This window comes from Xenopus tropicalis, chromosome 9 (assembly GCF_000004195.4).
Source record: "Xenopus tropicalis strain Nigerian chromosome 9, UCB_Xtro_10.0, whole genome shotgun sequence".
NCBI lineage: Eukaryota > Metazoa > Chordata > Amphibia > Anura > Pipidae > Xenopus > Xenopus tropicalis.
Genome location: NC_030685.2, coordinates 72,267,866 through 72,283,790, shown reverse-complemented (window position 1 = coordinate 72,283,790; position 15,925 = coordinate 72,267,866). Strand labels below are relative to the sequence as shown.

At 41.8% G+C, this 15,925-nt stretch overlaps 1 protein-coding gene across 1 annotated transcript; it reads left to right on the top strand.

The window, feature by feature from the left end:
* Positions 1-296: 296 nt before the first annotated feature.
* Positions 297-14,784, top strand: tbr1 (T-box, brain 1). The gene is given in 6 exon segments (NM_001079119.1): positions 297-1,157; positions 2,483-2,637; positions 2,896-3,017; positions 6,565-6,723; positions 7,914-7,975; positions 13,001-14,784. Coding segments are annotated over 6 exon segments (2,034 nt in total). The 5' UTR covers positions 297-459; the 3' UTR covers positions 13,839-14,784.
* Positions 14,785-15,925: the final 1,141 nt, after the last annotated feature.

Below are 15,925 nucleotides of genomic sequence, written 5' to 3'. Positions count from 1 at the left end.
TTTGCAGTTCAACAGAAGCTGGGGGGCTTCATGCTGGTAAATCAAAAGGTTAATAAATCCTGCTTAATGTTGGATAAGGAATGTTAATCAGGCAAACGAGTCGCAGCCCTCCCCCCACTCCGCACACAATAAACTACCCTTCCCTGTGCCATCCCAGCGGCTGGGAGCCAGGTGATTATCCTAATTAATGCCTATCTAATTAAATTACTGTCAGCGGTGAACCAATGGCAAGAGTCGTTTCATCAGCTCTAGTGTGTGGAAGGATCAAAAGTGAGTCTTGTCTTATCGCTGTATGGAGTCAATCGGCCAATCGGCTTTTCCCTGGCTGGGGGATCAAAGCTTTGGGAAGCTCCAGGAAAGTGTCCTAGGCTAAAGGGGTCTGTGTGCCGTTCCCCTGGATGTGGCAGTTCAAGCCGGGGCTGAGGGGAGAGTAGGGGGACTAAGTGTCAGTTGCTAGCAATGCAGGTGGATCACTGCCTCTCTTCCTCTATGATGCTCTCCAAGAAATTCCTAAGTGTCACCGGCAGTTACCCCCATCCAGCAGCGCCTGAGCTGGCTTTGCACGACCATCCCATTATCTCCTCCGCTGACAACCTGGAGAGAAGTTCACCTCTGAAAAAAGCGACTGTCAGGGGGATGACGAATCAGTCGGAGGCTGACAGTTTCTCTGGCGCTAAGGACGCACCGGGGGACGGCCAGAGGAGTAAGCTGTCTCCTGTCTTGGATGGGGTCTCTGAGATTCGTCACAGTTTCGATGGATCTGCAGCAGATCGTTATCTCCTCCCTCAGTCCAGTCAGTCCCAGTCTGCTGCCTCTGCTCCCACTACTACTATGTTCCCTTATCCCAGCCAGCATGGAGCTGCTCACCCAGCCTTCTCCCTCGGAAGCCCCGGCAGGTACATGGCGCACCACCCTGTCATCGCCAATGGAGCTTACAACAGCCTCCTGGGCAATTCTGCCCCGCAAGGATATCCCTCCGCCGGATACCCCTACAGCCAGCAGTATGGCCATTCCTACCAGGCGGCCCCCTTCTACCAGTTCTCTGCCACCCAGCCCGGACTGGTCCCTGGCAAAGCCCAAGTCTATCTGTGTAACAGGCCACTCTGGCTCAAGTTCCATAGGCACCAAACCGAAATGATCATCACCAAGCAGGGCAGGTAGGTACAGGGTGGCCATTATGGGTGCCCCTGTCTGGGTGCAAAGCCAAGCCTCCCCCTAACATCAGTTAACATTATTATTAGTATATATTTTTTAATATTTCAAATCTTTTACTATTGGTCATACTTAAAATTATCATTATTATTATTTATTATTATTATTATCACCTTCATCATCATCATCATCAATATTATACCTTTTTTTTATATTTTTAAATCTTTTACTATAGGTCATACATAAAATTATTATTATTAGTAGTATTATTATTATCATCACCTTCATCAACATCAATATTATAGATTTTTTTCAATATTTTTAAATCTTTTACTATAGGTCATACTTAAAATGGTTTATTATTATTATCATCACCTTCATCATCACCATCATCAATATTATATTTTTAAATCTTCTACTATAGGTCATACTTAGGATAATTGCAAATTATTATTGTTTGTTATTATTATTATCACTATCATTATAGTCATTATTATTAGTAGTATTATTGGTAAATAATAATAATAATAACAACAATAATAACAATAATAACAACAATAATAACGATAATAATTTGTAATCATTTTACGTATGACCTATACCAGATTAAAAAATAGGAACATAACGTTACTGATATAATTCGCTGTATTATATTCTTACGAAGATTGTAATAAATGATCTGGATTTTTGTGAACAATTAATAGAACTTTATTTTTAAATGTGTGCAAGGTATTAAAGACATCTATCCTGTTTTATTCAATTCGGCGCAATAATACTGTAAGTCTATACAGGAGTGAGATACAAAATTTTCAAACTTTTCCCAGACGAATTCAGCCGAACTTCTAGTTGTTTTTATAAGATCCTTTATTCCCTCTGTCTCTTATTTTTCTATAGATCTACTTTTCCTTATTATTCATTTGCTGCATTTTATTTTGTCATAGATATAAAATATTCTCAATTATATATCATTTCTCTATCACTAACCTTCTGTCACTGACTTGACATCTACCCATTTTCAATATATATTTATAGATAATGAGCCTTTCTATATCTCTCTGAATCTTTCTATAGCTTTTATTTTATTTCTATTATCAATATGTATTTGATCCATCTCTGCATTATCCACCTTGGATAATTACGCATCTACCCAAAGTTATTTAGCACGCCTATGCTATATAACCTGTTTATATTTTATATATATATATATATATATTATTTTTTTTTTTACCAGTTTAATGAAGGATTTATTCTTGGTGCTTTTCTGTTGCCAGAAGGGTTTTACCTCCCTCTCTAACACCTTTCTCTCCTGTGTGTGATTGCAATTCGCCAGGCGTATGTTCCCTTTCCTGAGTTTTAACATTTCGGGGCTGGATCCCACGGCGCATTACAATATTTTTGTTGATGTGATTCTGGCTGATCCCAATCACTGGAGATTCCAAGGGGGCAAGTGGGTACCTTGTGGCAAAGCGGACACCAACGTTCAAGGCGAGTCCAATTAACACATTTCCTTTTCATTCACTTTAAGTGAGAAATATTCATGAAAAGCCCTTTGTGATGTGAATAAAGCGAATTCTGGGAGCAGATGATAGGGAAAGGCAGTGAAAATGCAAATGGAAGTAGATGAAGTCGGTGGTAAATGCCCCATTATCTTCTGGTTGAGCTTATTTTATAAATGGTGCAACTTTCATATAATATTTTATACATGGTGCAACTTTCTTATAATATTTGTCTCTCTGATAACAGGCAATAGGGTGTATATGCACCCCGACTCGCCCAACACCGGGGCCCACTGGATGCGCCAGGAAATCTCTTTTGGCAAAATGAAACTTACCAACAACAAAGGGGCGTCCAATAACAACGGGCAGGTGAGTGGCACAGAGGGCAGTGTGTGTTGGCATGTATGGGGGCACCCATGGCTTTACAATTACACACAGGGACTGGTCTAGAGGCGCAAACAGTTGGCAGTTTCCAGGTGTACATACCATGTTTCCAATTTACAGAGTGTCCTCCTCTTATAGATGGAGTATGTGGTTCCCCCCAAGGAAATGTGGGCCTGGGCTGGTAAACACACCAGTCACACCTGTAGGGAGACCTAAGGGTGCGTTACAGATAAGTGGTTTCACCTGGTACATATAAAGGGTTCACTGACTTTGGGCACATCGTTGGTTGGTCATCCATATAAATAGAGGTTGCTTTTGGACATATAGATGGTTACAGACCTACAGACTGCTATTGGTCTGAGGGTAAATACTTAGGTTATTATAGATCATTTTAGCGCTGATGTCTGTGACTTGAACAGATTCAGGTTCATTGACAGTAGTTGCACTGTAGCAGCTTTATTACAGCCGCAAGGTGTTTGTGGGCAGCTGCATAGTGTATTACCAACCACAGGGCTAAATCTGGGGCAAACTCTCCCTATGTACCTGCATAGTGTATTACCCACAGGGCTTATTCTGGGGCAAACTCTCCCTATGTACCTGCATAGTGTATTACCAACCACAGGGCTAAATCTGGGGCAAACTCTCCCTATGTACTTGCATAGTGTATTACCCACAGGGCTTATTCTGGGGCAAACTCTCCCTATGTACTTGCATAGTGTATTACCCACAGGGCTAAATCTGGGGCAAACTCTCCCTATGTACCTGCATAGTGTATTACCCACAGGGCTTATTCTGGGGCAAACTCTCCCTATGTACCTGCATAGTGTATTACCCACAGGGCTAAATCTGGGGCAAACTCTCCCTATGTACCTGCATAGTGTATTACCCACAGGGCTAAATCTGGGGCAAACTCTCCCTATGTACCTGCATAGTGTATTACCCACAGGGCTAAATCTGGGGCAAACTCTCCCTATGTACCTGCATAGTGTATTAACCACAGGGCTTATTCTGGGGCAAACTCTCCCTATGTACCTGCATAGTGTATTGCCCAGAAGGCTAAACTGGGGCAAACTCTTGGGGCAAACTCTCCCTATGTACCTGCATAGTGTATTACCCACAGGGCTTATTCTGGGGCAAACTTTCCCTATGTACCTGCATAGTGTATTACCCACAGGGCTTATTCTGGGGCAAACTCTCCCTATGTACCTGCATAGTGTATTGCCCAGAGGGCTAAATCTGGGGCAAACTCTCCCTATGTACCTGCATAATGTGTTACCCACAGGGCTAAATCTGGGGCAAACTCTCCCTATGTACCTGCATAATGTGTTACCCACAGGGCTAAATCTGGGGCAAACTCTCCCTATGTACCTGCATAGTTTTACAGATTTGGGGAATATACACGGCTGCTTGAAGCCCGAAAGTTATTTTTGGGGCACACATGGTTCCTTACAATAATAGGTCATTCTAGGGGCACATAGATGGGGGTTTGGCCTTACAAAGATTATAGTCTTATGGAACTTGCATGATTTTTCATTAATAAAGAGGTTATTTTGATGGCAAAGGCATGGGTCTCCACTCACAGTGAGAAGTTATCTTGGGCACAAGCATGGTTCCCACTAACATATAATAATTCTGGGGGCACAGGCATGGCTCCCACTAACATATAATAATTCTGGGGGCACAGGCATGGTTCCCACTAACATATAATAATTCTGGGGGCACAGGTATATGGTTCCCACTAACATAGAATAATTCTGGGGGCACAGGTATTTGGTTCCCACTAACATATAATAATTCTGGGGGCACAGGTATATGATTCCCACTAACATATAATAATTTTGGGGGCACAGGCATGGCTCCCAGTAACATAGAATAATTCTGGGGGCACAGGCATGGCTCCCAGTAACATAGAATAATTCTGGGGGCACAGGCATGGCTCCCAGTAACATAGAATAATTCTGGGGGCACAGGCATGGCTCCCAGTATCATAGAATAATTCTGGGGGCACAGGCATGGCTCCCACTAACATAGAATAATTCTGGGGGCACAGGCATGGCTCCCACTAACATATAATAATTCTGGGGGCACAGGCATGGCTCCCAGTAACATAGAATAATTCTGGGGGCACAGGCATGGCTCCCAGTAACATAGAATAATTCTGGGGGCACAGGCATGGTTCCCACTAACATAGAATAATTCTGGGGGCACAGGCATGGTTCCCACCAACATATAATAATTCTGGGGGCACAGGCATGGCTCCCAGTAACATAGAATAATTCTGGGGGCACAGGCATGGTTCCCACTAACATAGAATAATTCTGGGGGCACAGGCATGGTTCCCACCAACATAGAATAATTCTGGGGGCACAGGCATGGTTCCCACTAACATAGAATAATTCTGGGGGCACAGGCATGGCTCCCAGTAACATAGAATAATTCTGGGGGCACAGGCATGATTCCCACTAACATATAATAATTCTGGGGGCACAGGTATATGGTTCCTACTAACATATAATAATTCTGGGGGCACAGGCATGGTTCCCACTAACATATAATAATTCTGGGGGCACAGGTATATGGTTCCCACTAACATATAATAATTCTGGGGGCACAGGCATGGTTCCCACTAACATATAATAATTCTGGGGGCACAGGTATTTGGTTCCCACTAACATATAATAATTCTGGGGGCACAGGCATGGCTCCCACTAACATATAATAATTCTGGGGGCACAGGCATGGTTCCCACTAACATATAATAATTCTGGGGGCACAGGCATGGTTCCCACTAACATATAATAATTCTGGGGGCACAGGCATGGTTCCCACTAACATATAATAATTCTGGGGGCACAGGCATTGTTCCCACTAACATATAATAATTCTGGGGGCACAAGCATGGTTCCCACTAACATATAATAATTCTGGGGGGCACAAGCATGGCTCCCTGCTAACAAACAGAAGTTATACTTGGGGCACACCTATAGATCCCCACTTACCCATGGAAACTGCCCAGGGGCAAACCATTGGCCCCCCATTTAGGGAGTATATAAGAGCAGCCCCCCGTTTCCAGGCCGCGGCAGTTTCTCACCCAGTAAGGAATATATTTATACCATGTGTCATTACAAGCCATCTGCAGGCTCCTCTTCCCTCTCTGCAAAAACAGAAATCAGTCTGGAATAAATTAATGTGCGTGTGTATAATGTACAGCAGCAGCTTTCTGTTTACTCAGCGAAGCAATCTCTTTAGGATAGTCAGATCCATAGCTAAGCAGCGAATGCTTTATCCCAGGGGCATCCAATCTGCCACTCACAAGCTCTGCCTGGCTGGGAGTTGTAGTGCAACAAGCTGAAGGGCCACTACTGCAAAACATACAAACTGCTTGCACTCAAAATCATTTTATTAGTAAGTGGATTCCTGTTACAGATCTAATTAACTCATGCACCTTGTAGCAAGGGGTCTTTATTGTTTGAGAAATCCAGTCCTGCTGCCATTTTCCTCCTCTCACCCCCCCTTGCTCTCCCTTTGGCAGATGGTTGTGTTGCAGTCTTTACACAAGTACCAACCTAGGCTACATGTGGTGGAGGTGAATGAAGATGGCACAGAAGATACCAGCCAACCTGGCAGGGTCCAGACCTTTACCTTCCCGGAGACCCAGTTCATTGCGGTGACAGCCTACCAGAATACCGATGTAAATACTGATATAGAATGATAAGCGCATATAGCGGGGTCTCTGCTGCTCATGGGGGATCGTTAGTGCATGTTTTATTCACACAACTATTTTATATACAGCGTATATATATATATATATATATTTACAGTATATATATGTGTGTGTGTATGTCTCTGCTCTCTAGCAAGATAGATAGATGATAGATAGATAGATAGATAGATAGATAGATAGATAGATAGATAGATGATAGATAGATGATAGATAGATAGATAGATAGATAGATAGATAGATAGATGATAGATAGATAGATAGATAGATAGATAGATAGATAGATGATAGATAGATAGATAGATAGATAGATAGATAGATGATAGGGATAGTAGTACAGGCTGAAAACTATCAAGTTTAGAGCTGGGGAAATGAATTATTATTACTACATGTGACATTTTTTAAAACCTAGAAAAGGAATAATAAAAAAACAGTGCACCATACATGGATAATATGGATAATAGAAAATAGTGAAAGCAACACTGAAAGTTTATTGTATAGTATTTTAAAGGTTGTTTTTAAATAAAAAAAATATATACGTTTTTAAACATCTATCATATATATATACATACATATATAGCGAGATATGTGTACAAATATAAATATACAGGTACGGATAAATGATAGAGAAATAAATTAGATAGGCACATGATAGATAGATAGATAGATAGATAGATAGATTGATAGAGATCATATCTATCTATCTATCTATCTATCATCTATCTATCTATCTATCTATCTATCTATCTATCTATCTATCATCTATCATTATCTATCTATCATCTATCTATCTATCTATCTATCTATCATCTATCTATCTATCTATCTATCTATCTATCTATCTATCATCATCTATCTATCTAGCAATTGTTATCATTTAATCCAGGCGTCCCCAACCTTGATAGATAGTTATAGGTCTGTGATTTTATATCCACGATTATCGGAATACGTTCGTTTTTATTTCGACTTCCTAAAGACACCAACTGTCCGCTTTAAGGAGCATACATTGTATTATCCCCTGTTTGGATCTGTATGGCTATGTAGCTGATAGCAAGTAGGGCCCACTACAGTTTGTGTATTGGAACTCCAATAATATTTATTAGATTTTTAGACAAAGAAATAATCTGGGATCTCACAGTGCAAATTCTTTTTTTTCCAAGATCACGCAATTGAAAATTGACCACAACCCATTTGCCAAAGGATTTCGGGACAACTATGACACGTAAGTGATTTTAGAAATGGCTTGTGGGTTGTTTGTGCGCAGCCGTGTGTGTGTGTTTGTGTGTATATAATCACCGTCACATTCCGTGTAAAATCATATACTTATAGATATGTTTGATAACATTTCTTAGTCATAAAATAAGATCATTATTATTGAATGGTGACGGTTTTACTGGAGGCTATATGTATTATTAATAGTAGTTTGTAACGCTGGGACTGCGCATAGCACTTTGTGTAGGAGAATACACTAAGGGAAGAGCAAGGAGTTTTATTCATACAGTTACTACTGGGAATGATCTGTAACTGAGAGCCATATTTATCATTTAAGCATTAAATGTATGTGCAGAATTATCATTAAAGATACTTTTACCTAATAATTATAACCTTGCTTTTATTGTACAAAGCTTTATGGGGATTTCTTTTGTGTTTCTTGCTGTGCGTACAAATTGACTTAGGGTGTGTGTGTTCCCATGTTTTGTGTGTTATTGGTTTGCGTCTATTTGAATGTAACAATGGTTGTTTGCGCTTTTTGGTACGACTTTGTGGGTCAGTCTGTATGTTTCAGTGCTAGGGGAAGGTATTTGCGTTTTGGGGTGGGTGTCCCCGCATTAATGTAGATTCGCCCAATATATTGGCCTCTTTATCCCCATATAGTGGAACTGATCAGAGGCCTGGCCTCAGTATATCCTTAGTGTATAACGGAACCATCAGAGGTACTGACCCGCTGACAGTATATCCATTCTCTATAGTGGAGCTGTCCAGCGTTCTGACTCCCCTCCCCATAGTGGAGCTGAGCAGCGTATTAAAGAGTCTGTATAACAGTCATTAGTGGAGCTGACTAATATACTGACCCCTATGAATTCTGATTTATATAGGGATGCAGGCACACCGAGACTGGCAATCTGCAGATTCTGGTATTTATATATCATTTATATAGATTCTTTATTTATACAAGTCCAACACATGTATGCTACCCTGTACAGAAAGGGATCATCTCTCATCAGAAAAGCTTACAGTCTAATAGAGAAGAGGACTAATGAACTGTACTTGATATAGTTAATATGCCCATGTAGTGAAAATCACCAATATACCAATAGTTTTTATCTTTCCTTCGGCTTAACCGACATCTGGACCTTTGCTTTTTTTGCCTGGTCCTGGTCAGTGTGTAACTATATGTATAATTATTGTTCCTATAGGATAAATGTCCAATGCGCTGACCTTTGGATATTATATACTTGGTTAAATGAGTGGTTTATTGACTTTATAGAGTATTCCAGTCTGTATGGGTCTTGTATTACACATTTTAGGAATATAGTTACGTCTATTTTAATGTATATTTTGTAGTTAGATTGTTTTCTTAATAACAATGGCACTCTAGGGATTTTTGCGCACTTCATTTGCGCTGTTTCTTTTTGCAAGATTTGGCTATTTGGAATCTAAAAGCTAGAAATCTTCGTTGAGCCTGTATAGGGATATATCCACCTGTAAGTGGAAGGATATTTTGCCTTGATGGAAATTATAGGGGCGAAATGATCATCAGTAAAATGCCCGGACTTCCAATAAATATAGTTGCTGGTTGTTTCGATAATTCTGGTCCCCCTGTAGACATGTTTTGTATAAGTAATGACAGAATGGGTCTCCGTATTTAATGTGGTAGGTTGGAAACCTGCGCCACACGGACAAACGTGTCGGATTAATGGGGACTTTGGTGAATGCAGCGCATATTTGCGGCAATTCTGCGAATTGTCTACAAGCGGTAATACCAAAGGATTTTGGCACATTGTAAATAAATGCGTAGGCGGTTGTGTCTATAAGGTTTCTTACCGGAATTTATTTTGCCAAGGATAAAATGTAATGATTCTATAATAGTGTAACTTAGTTGTGCAAGTGTAACCGCTATGCTTTGTAGGAATTAACGTTATGTATGAGTTGCATATTCTCTACCAAACAACTGTTGCAGCGACAATGTCTGTGTAACTGGACAAATACAGTATGCAGCGGTCTAATCAAATTATCCCCCAGCCAGTGTATACTAAATGATTGTGCAACCATGGAAAGAAATGCTTGTTCAATAGTGTACCTGTATGAATTTGCACTAATATAAGTGAATGGTTCTGCAGCAGCAGAACCGAATTATTCTGAACCGATGTAAGTGAATGGTTTTACAAAACGATTCTGGGCAGCGGCATAGAGGAATATACAACAATTTAGCTGAAAGATTGTGCCACAGTGTAGTTGAATGTGCGACAGTGTAACTAAATGATTGTGCGACAGTGTGAAGAAATGGGTTATGCCGTATTTTATCTGAATGGTTTGCGCCAATTAAATAAAGCCAGTTTGCGACAGGGTGAGGGAATGTATCTGCAACAGTGTAACGGAATGAACCCATTTGGGTATCTCAATAACTTTTTATGTGCTGTGAGTGAATAATGTATCTCGAAATGTAACTATATGAATGTATAGGTAATGTAGCTGAACTATGTTCTAAAACTGCGTAATTCTGCCGGCGGTATAAGTGAATGCGGTGTTAGTGAATGCTTTGCGAAAGCAGCGCAATGCGGCGCCAGGGAATTAACTCAATACAAAAGGCGGTGGCGCTGAGTAGATATATTTGGTATTCAAGTGGTGTAATCACGAACTCATACATGTAGTGCAAGGGAATGAATGTGTAGGGTAACCCTTTCCTGTTACATATAATTACACAATAAACGTTTCCTTAGATAACCCTTCTACTAAAAAACCCCAAACAAACAAAAACAAAACAAAAAAACCCAAAACAATTCTAGTATAGAAAGGATTGTTCCTGATGAAGGTCCCCTGAAACGTTTGATATTTTTTGGCAGAACCATGTGAGCGATTATATATTTATATAAATAACTATTTAGCTAAGAAATAATGTTTGTTAAATCTACTTGTTGTAAGTCGGCACAGGTTCTAGTTGATGGGCCCGTAGTTATCTAGAATAAACAGCTCACTGATTTTCATAATTATTTCATCTAAAGTACAAAAATCCCTGCGCTTTGGAAAGTCGCATTAATGAACGCACCAAGTTTCCCCACTGCAGAACTAGTTTTATTGTTTAAACTAAGTTACAGGGTATCAGAGCGCTAAACAGCCTCCCTCTGCCTCCCACAGTCCTTATTGCAGTGGGGAATGTGTTTAACGGGATTTTGTTAGTTTATTTTTAATTCTACCAAAGCAGTCACATGGCTTGTGTGTTTGGGTGGGTTGAGGGTGGGAGATGGGTAATTAAGGGTAGAAGGTAGAACATGTTGTGGGGAAGGGTCAGTAGAGAGAGGCTAGGAGTGTAGAATAGTGGGGTATGTTGAGACGGGCTTCAAAATTTAACTGTAAATTAGTAAATACCTAAGTAAATGCCCTTTATGGTTGTCCCACTTATTTAGGTCAAGTCCCCCTTTTGAGGCTCAACCTTTGGTCAATGCTTCTGTTAGTGGCATCATGTTTAATATATGAGGTCATTGTCACCAGAATCAGCCATTTAGCCATAATTCCAAGTATATCTAGGCACCAGTGTACCCCAAATCCTGCTATAGAACCTACAGGATAGGTTTCCAGGAGTATTTAAAGAACAGTCAACCCAAATCAGTCCCTAACTGGCCTTCAGACTGGTGCCCCCAACCAAGTCTTTTTGCCCCACTAGGTAAAAACTGCCTTAAGGACATACCCAACATATACCTATAGGACTGATTTACTAATCATATGTCTTAAATGGGACAAGTACTGTTACCAATAGCAACCATGCAGGTCTTCATTTGACTACATTACATGTTCAGGGGCAAATTATAAAAAAACTGTGTCCTCCAAAGTGGTTGGTTGAGCTGCTGGCCAGGCTAAGGCCATAAATAACTCTTGGGGGTCCCACTGGGATTGTAGCCCCCCTAACTGTACAACCCTGATCTAAATTTTGTCTGTATGTGGTATATATATATATATATATATTGTTGTTGTTGTTAAAGTCAAGTGCATAGAACTCTCTTGTGTTTTGAGGCAGAAACCATCCATGTTTGTTTGGGAGGTTACCAATAGAAGGCTTGAGACTGTATATTTGTATAACTGTAATGCTGTATAATTGCCTGTCTATATTAATGTATAGTGTTTCATCACTGTTTGGGGAGGCTAAGCACAAATGTATTATTTCTCTTTAGCTCTCAGCACTTCTCTCTGCCCCCCACCCCCCCCACAGGCATTTAGGCTGGGGGCCCATGGGTCACTCTGGCTGCTGGGGCCCTCCATCACACAATATGGAGCAGTGACAGACACATCTCCATTCAAAAACCAATGCAGTGAGATTGGTGGCAGCAGGGGCAAAATAATGTGCCATTAGCCTTATGGTTAAACTCATTCCGCTGCTGATACATTAGCCACACATATGTACAAATAATATGTCCTTCCAGTCTTTTATGATAGAATGTCAGTCATTTTGGCTTACTATGCACTATAGGCCATAGCCATTTCCCAGCACCCTTTTACCCTGCTACTCTACAGATGGAGCCCCTGACATTACTGTAATTTGCTCACTGCCCAACACTTACAGCCCCTCCACCTGACACCATCTTGCCTTACTATACACATCTCACTCTTCCTCAGCACCATTTTGCCACACTATCCAGACACTATACAGCAGGTTATATCTTTCCCCGACTCTCCCTTATTAATCACGTTATGGAACATTATCATCCGCTTCCCATGTTGACCCACTATACACACTGTTTGGGAATTAAAGGCCATTTCCACATTGTTACTTACTACACACAATGTCACACATCCTGGATCTTCTGACACCACTTTGCCTTATAATACACATTATTCAGTAGCTTGCCTGTAGTGGATGGGCCCCAGGGTAGTGGCCCTGCTTGCTACACCCAGTTGGACTAACATCTGGATTTTCTCTCGTTACAATTGCGGGGGTGGGTGGGGTTCTAATGACAATCCATGTTACAGCTTAGGGTCCCCGACCCCAACTGACTCTGCCCCATTCCCTGACTCTGTGCTTTTCTTGCTACAGGATCTACACCGGCTGTGACCTGGACCGGCTCACCCCCTCCCCCAATGACTCCCCCCGCTCCCAGATTGTGCCGGGGGCCCGCTACTCCATGGCCAGCACCTTCCTGCAGGACCAGTTCGTTAGTAATTACGCCAAGTCCCGTTTCCACCCCCCGGGAGCGGTGCCAGGGCCGGGAACTGACCGCAGCGTCCCCCATACAAACGGGCTGCTGTCGCCTCAACAAGGGGAGGACCCCGGGGCCCCGTCCCCGCAACGTTGGTTTGTAACCCCAGCCAACAACAGGCTGGACTTCACCTCCGCTTCTGCCTACGATGCGGCCACAGACTTTGCCGGCAACGCTGCCACCTTGTTGTCCTACGCTGCGGCCGGAGTCAAGGCGCTTCCTCTGCCTGGAGGTGGCTGCACAGCCCGCCCTCTTGGTTACTATAGTGATCCCACTGGCTGGGGGGCACGGAGCCCCCCTCAGTACTGCACTAAGTCCGGCTCTGTGCTGCCGTGTTGGGCTACAGGGGGCAGGATGGCGGCCACTAACCCTTACCTAACAGGCAGTGAGGAGGTAGAAAGTCTGGCAGCTACAGACAGGTCTCCTTTGGGTGAGGACACAAAACCCAAAGACCTGTCCGACTCCAGCTGGATCGAAACCCCTCCTTCCATCAAGTCTATGGACTCCTCCGACTCCGGGATATATGAACAGGCCAAGAGAAGGAGGCTCTCACCCTCCGACCCTGCGGTGCCGGGCAGCTCCTCGCCATTAAAGAGTGAAGTGGTGCCCCCTAGGGACTGTGAGAAAAACTGCACCAAGGACCTGAGTTATTATGGTTTCTACACTCACACTTAGGGCCACCACACAACTCCTTCATGTCCTTCATACAAGGTCAGGCATCCTGAGGACAATCACTGGCCAAGCTGACATTGGTGAGACTTGAAATCACAGCACTAACGCTTTGCCCTATGGCTTTACACAGTCATGTGTCTCCAGGGGCAACAAGCCCCTCAGCAGCACTAACACCCAACCGTTACCCTCTGCCCGGGTCTGGCTATACTTATATCCCGACTCTCTCACCAGCTCCATGTCTCTTCTCAGCCTGTGGATGTCTCAGCACCTCGGACAGCAATGGGATGTTTCAGCACCAAGGACAGCGCAAAGCTCCATTCCTATTCCTTTCCATTGGAGTCTTGTTTGCGCCTGAACCGCAATACACACAGTTTTCTCCCATGGTCTTTATCGTTCATGGTAGGGCTGCGGTCCAGACTTCTGGTAAATCTATCAAATGACTCTACTAATGATGTTATTTTTTATTTGTCGCCTTTAAAGTCGCCAGCAGACTTTACCTACTGTTGCTGAACTACAACTTCTAGCACACCCAAGGCGGGGTGATGGGAGTTGCAGTATAAGATCATACCTAAGTCAGAATTTATTTATAAACCAGTGGTCATTTATTTTTATTTTTTGTAATGGTTTATTAGAAACTAAAAATAATGTCACCCCCCCCCCATATGCGTTTGACTGATGTTAGTGTCATAAATACACGATTTATATCTAAGGGAAAATCCTCTTATTTATTGTGCCAAATGAATGCTGTTGCCAAACTTTCTATTCAGCCTCATTTACACGGACCAGCATTTGTATGAATTCCTCGCAATCGTATGTACGAAAGAACAATCCATTTAATAGATCCTGTTTGGGGGTGTGGGACTGCTGGCAACCTGTGGTCAAGTCCGGTGAAATCGAATTGTAAATTGTACCCTTAATGCTTTTTAGATTAAAGGCCCATTTTCTATAACGTAAGTGTCTATGAGAAATAGTTCCCCTGTGTTTTCTATGTTTTTATTTTTGTCTCGACACATCCCGAAAATTGGTCCTGTAGGAGACCCGTACAACTTGTTTTCGATTTTATTTCTTGTCATATAAACCAAGAATGTACAGACCTGTACACAATCTAAATTAAATACCAGACGATCCCTGTAAAACTCTTGATTCGAACTCTTCTGTAAATGCTGTGGCTTTCGTTTCATTTTATTTGGCCTTCATTTATTCTATTTGTATATATTTGTTCTGTCGCTTAGATCCAGTTGGAAGCGTCTGTGCTTTAGTTGCTTTGCTCGTTTGTATTGTCTGTATCACAACTGAAATAAATCCGGGAAACTGCTTCATACACTGGAGTTTCATAGTCACACAAAGAAACCTTCAATTGGCGTTGGATTCGATTTTTTTTTAATTCGTTTTTACGACATATAAACGGGTTTTTATATGGGGTTTAACGATCCTTATTTAATTAGTGTTTTGCCCACTGACTAACAAATTTGTATTCAGATTTAATTCTAAATTCTTCACACATAGGGATCTCACGATTTTCGAACAGGAACAGTACTTGTTTCTTTGTTTTTTTTAGATCATTTTGGATTTTTTACTTCCCCTTTAATATCGCAAATGTCCCCAAATATCTGTGAATAAGGCACAGAATAAAAAGCTACTATATTAATATAGATTGTCTGTATATATATATAATATAAATGACGCATTAGTATGCAGAGAACGGTACAAATAGATGTTAATAAAATAAAAAGTGGTTTAATTCAAACCCTCTATTTTTTAGTACTGCTGGCTGCCAAACTATCCCTTCCCCATTTTTTTATGATAAGGATAATTTTTTTTTTAACCACGCCTGGAGTTTGTATGCCATTATCAATGAAGAGCTGCATCAAATGACCCCCCCCCCCACCCACAGCTTTAATCAGTGATCCCCAACCCCTTGGTTGTTGCTCCCAGTGGCCTCAGGGCAGGGGCTTATTTTTGAAATCCTGACTTGGGGGCAAGTTTTGGTTGTAAAAAAATGAAGTGTACTGCCAAACAGAGGTTCCTGTAGCCTGCCTGCCTACATAGGGGCTACCAAATAGCCAATCACAATCCACATTTGGCCCCTC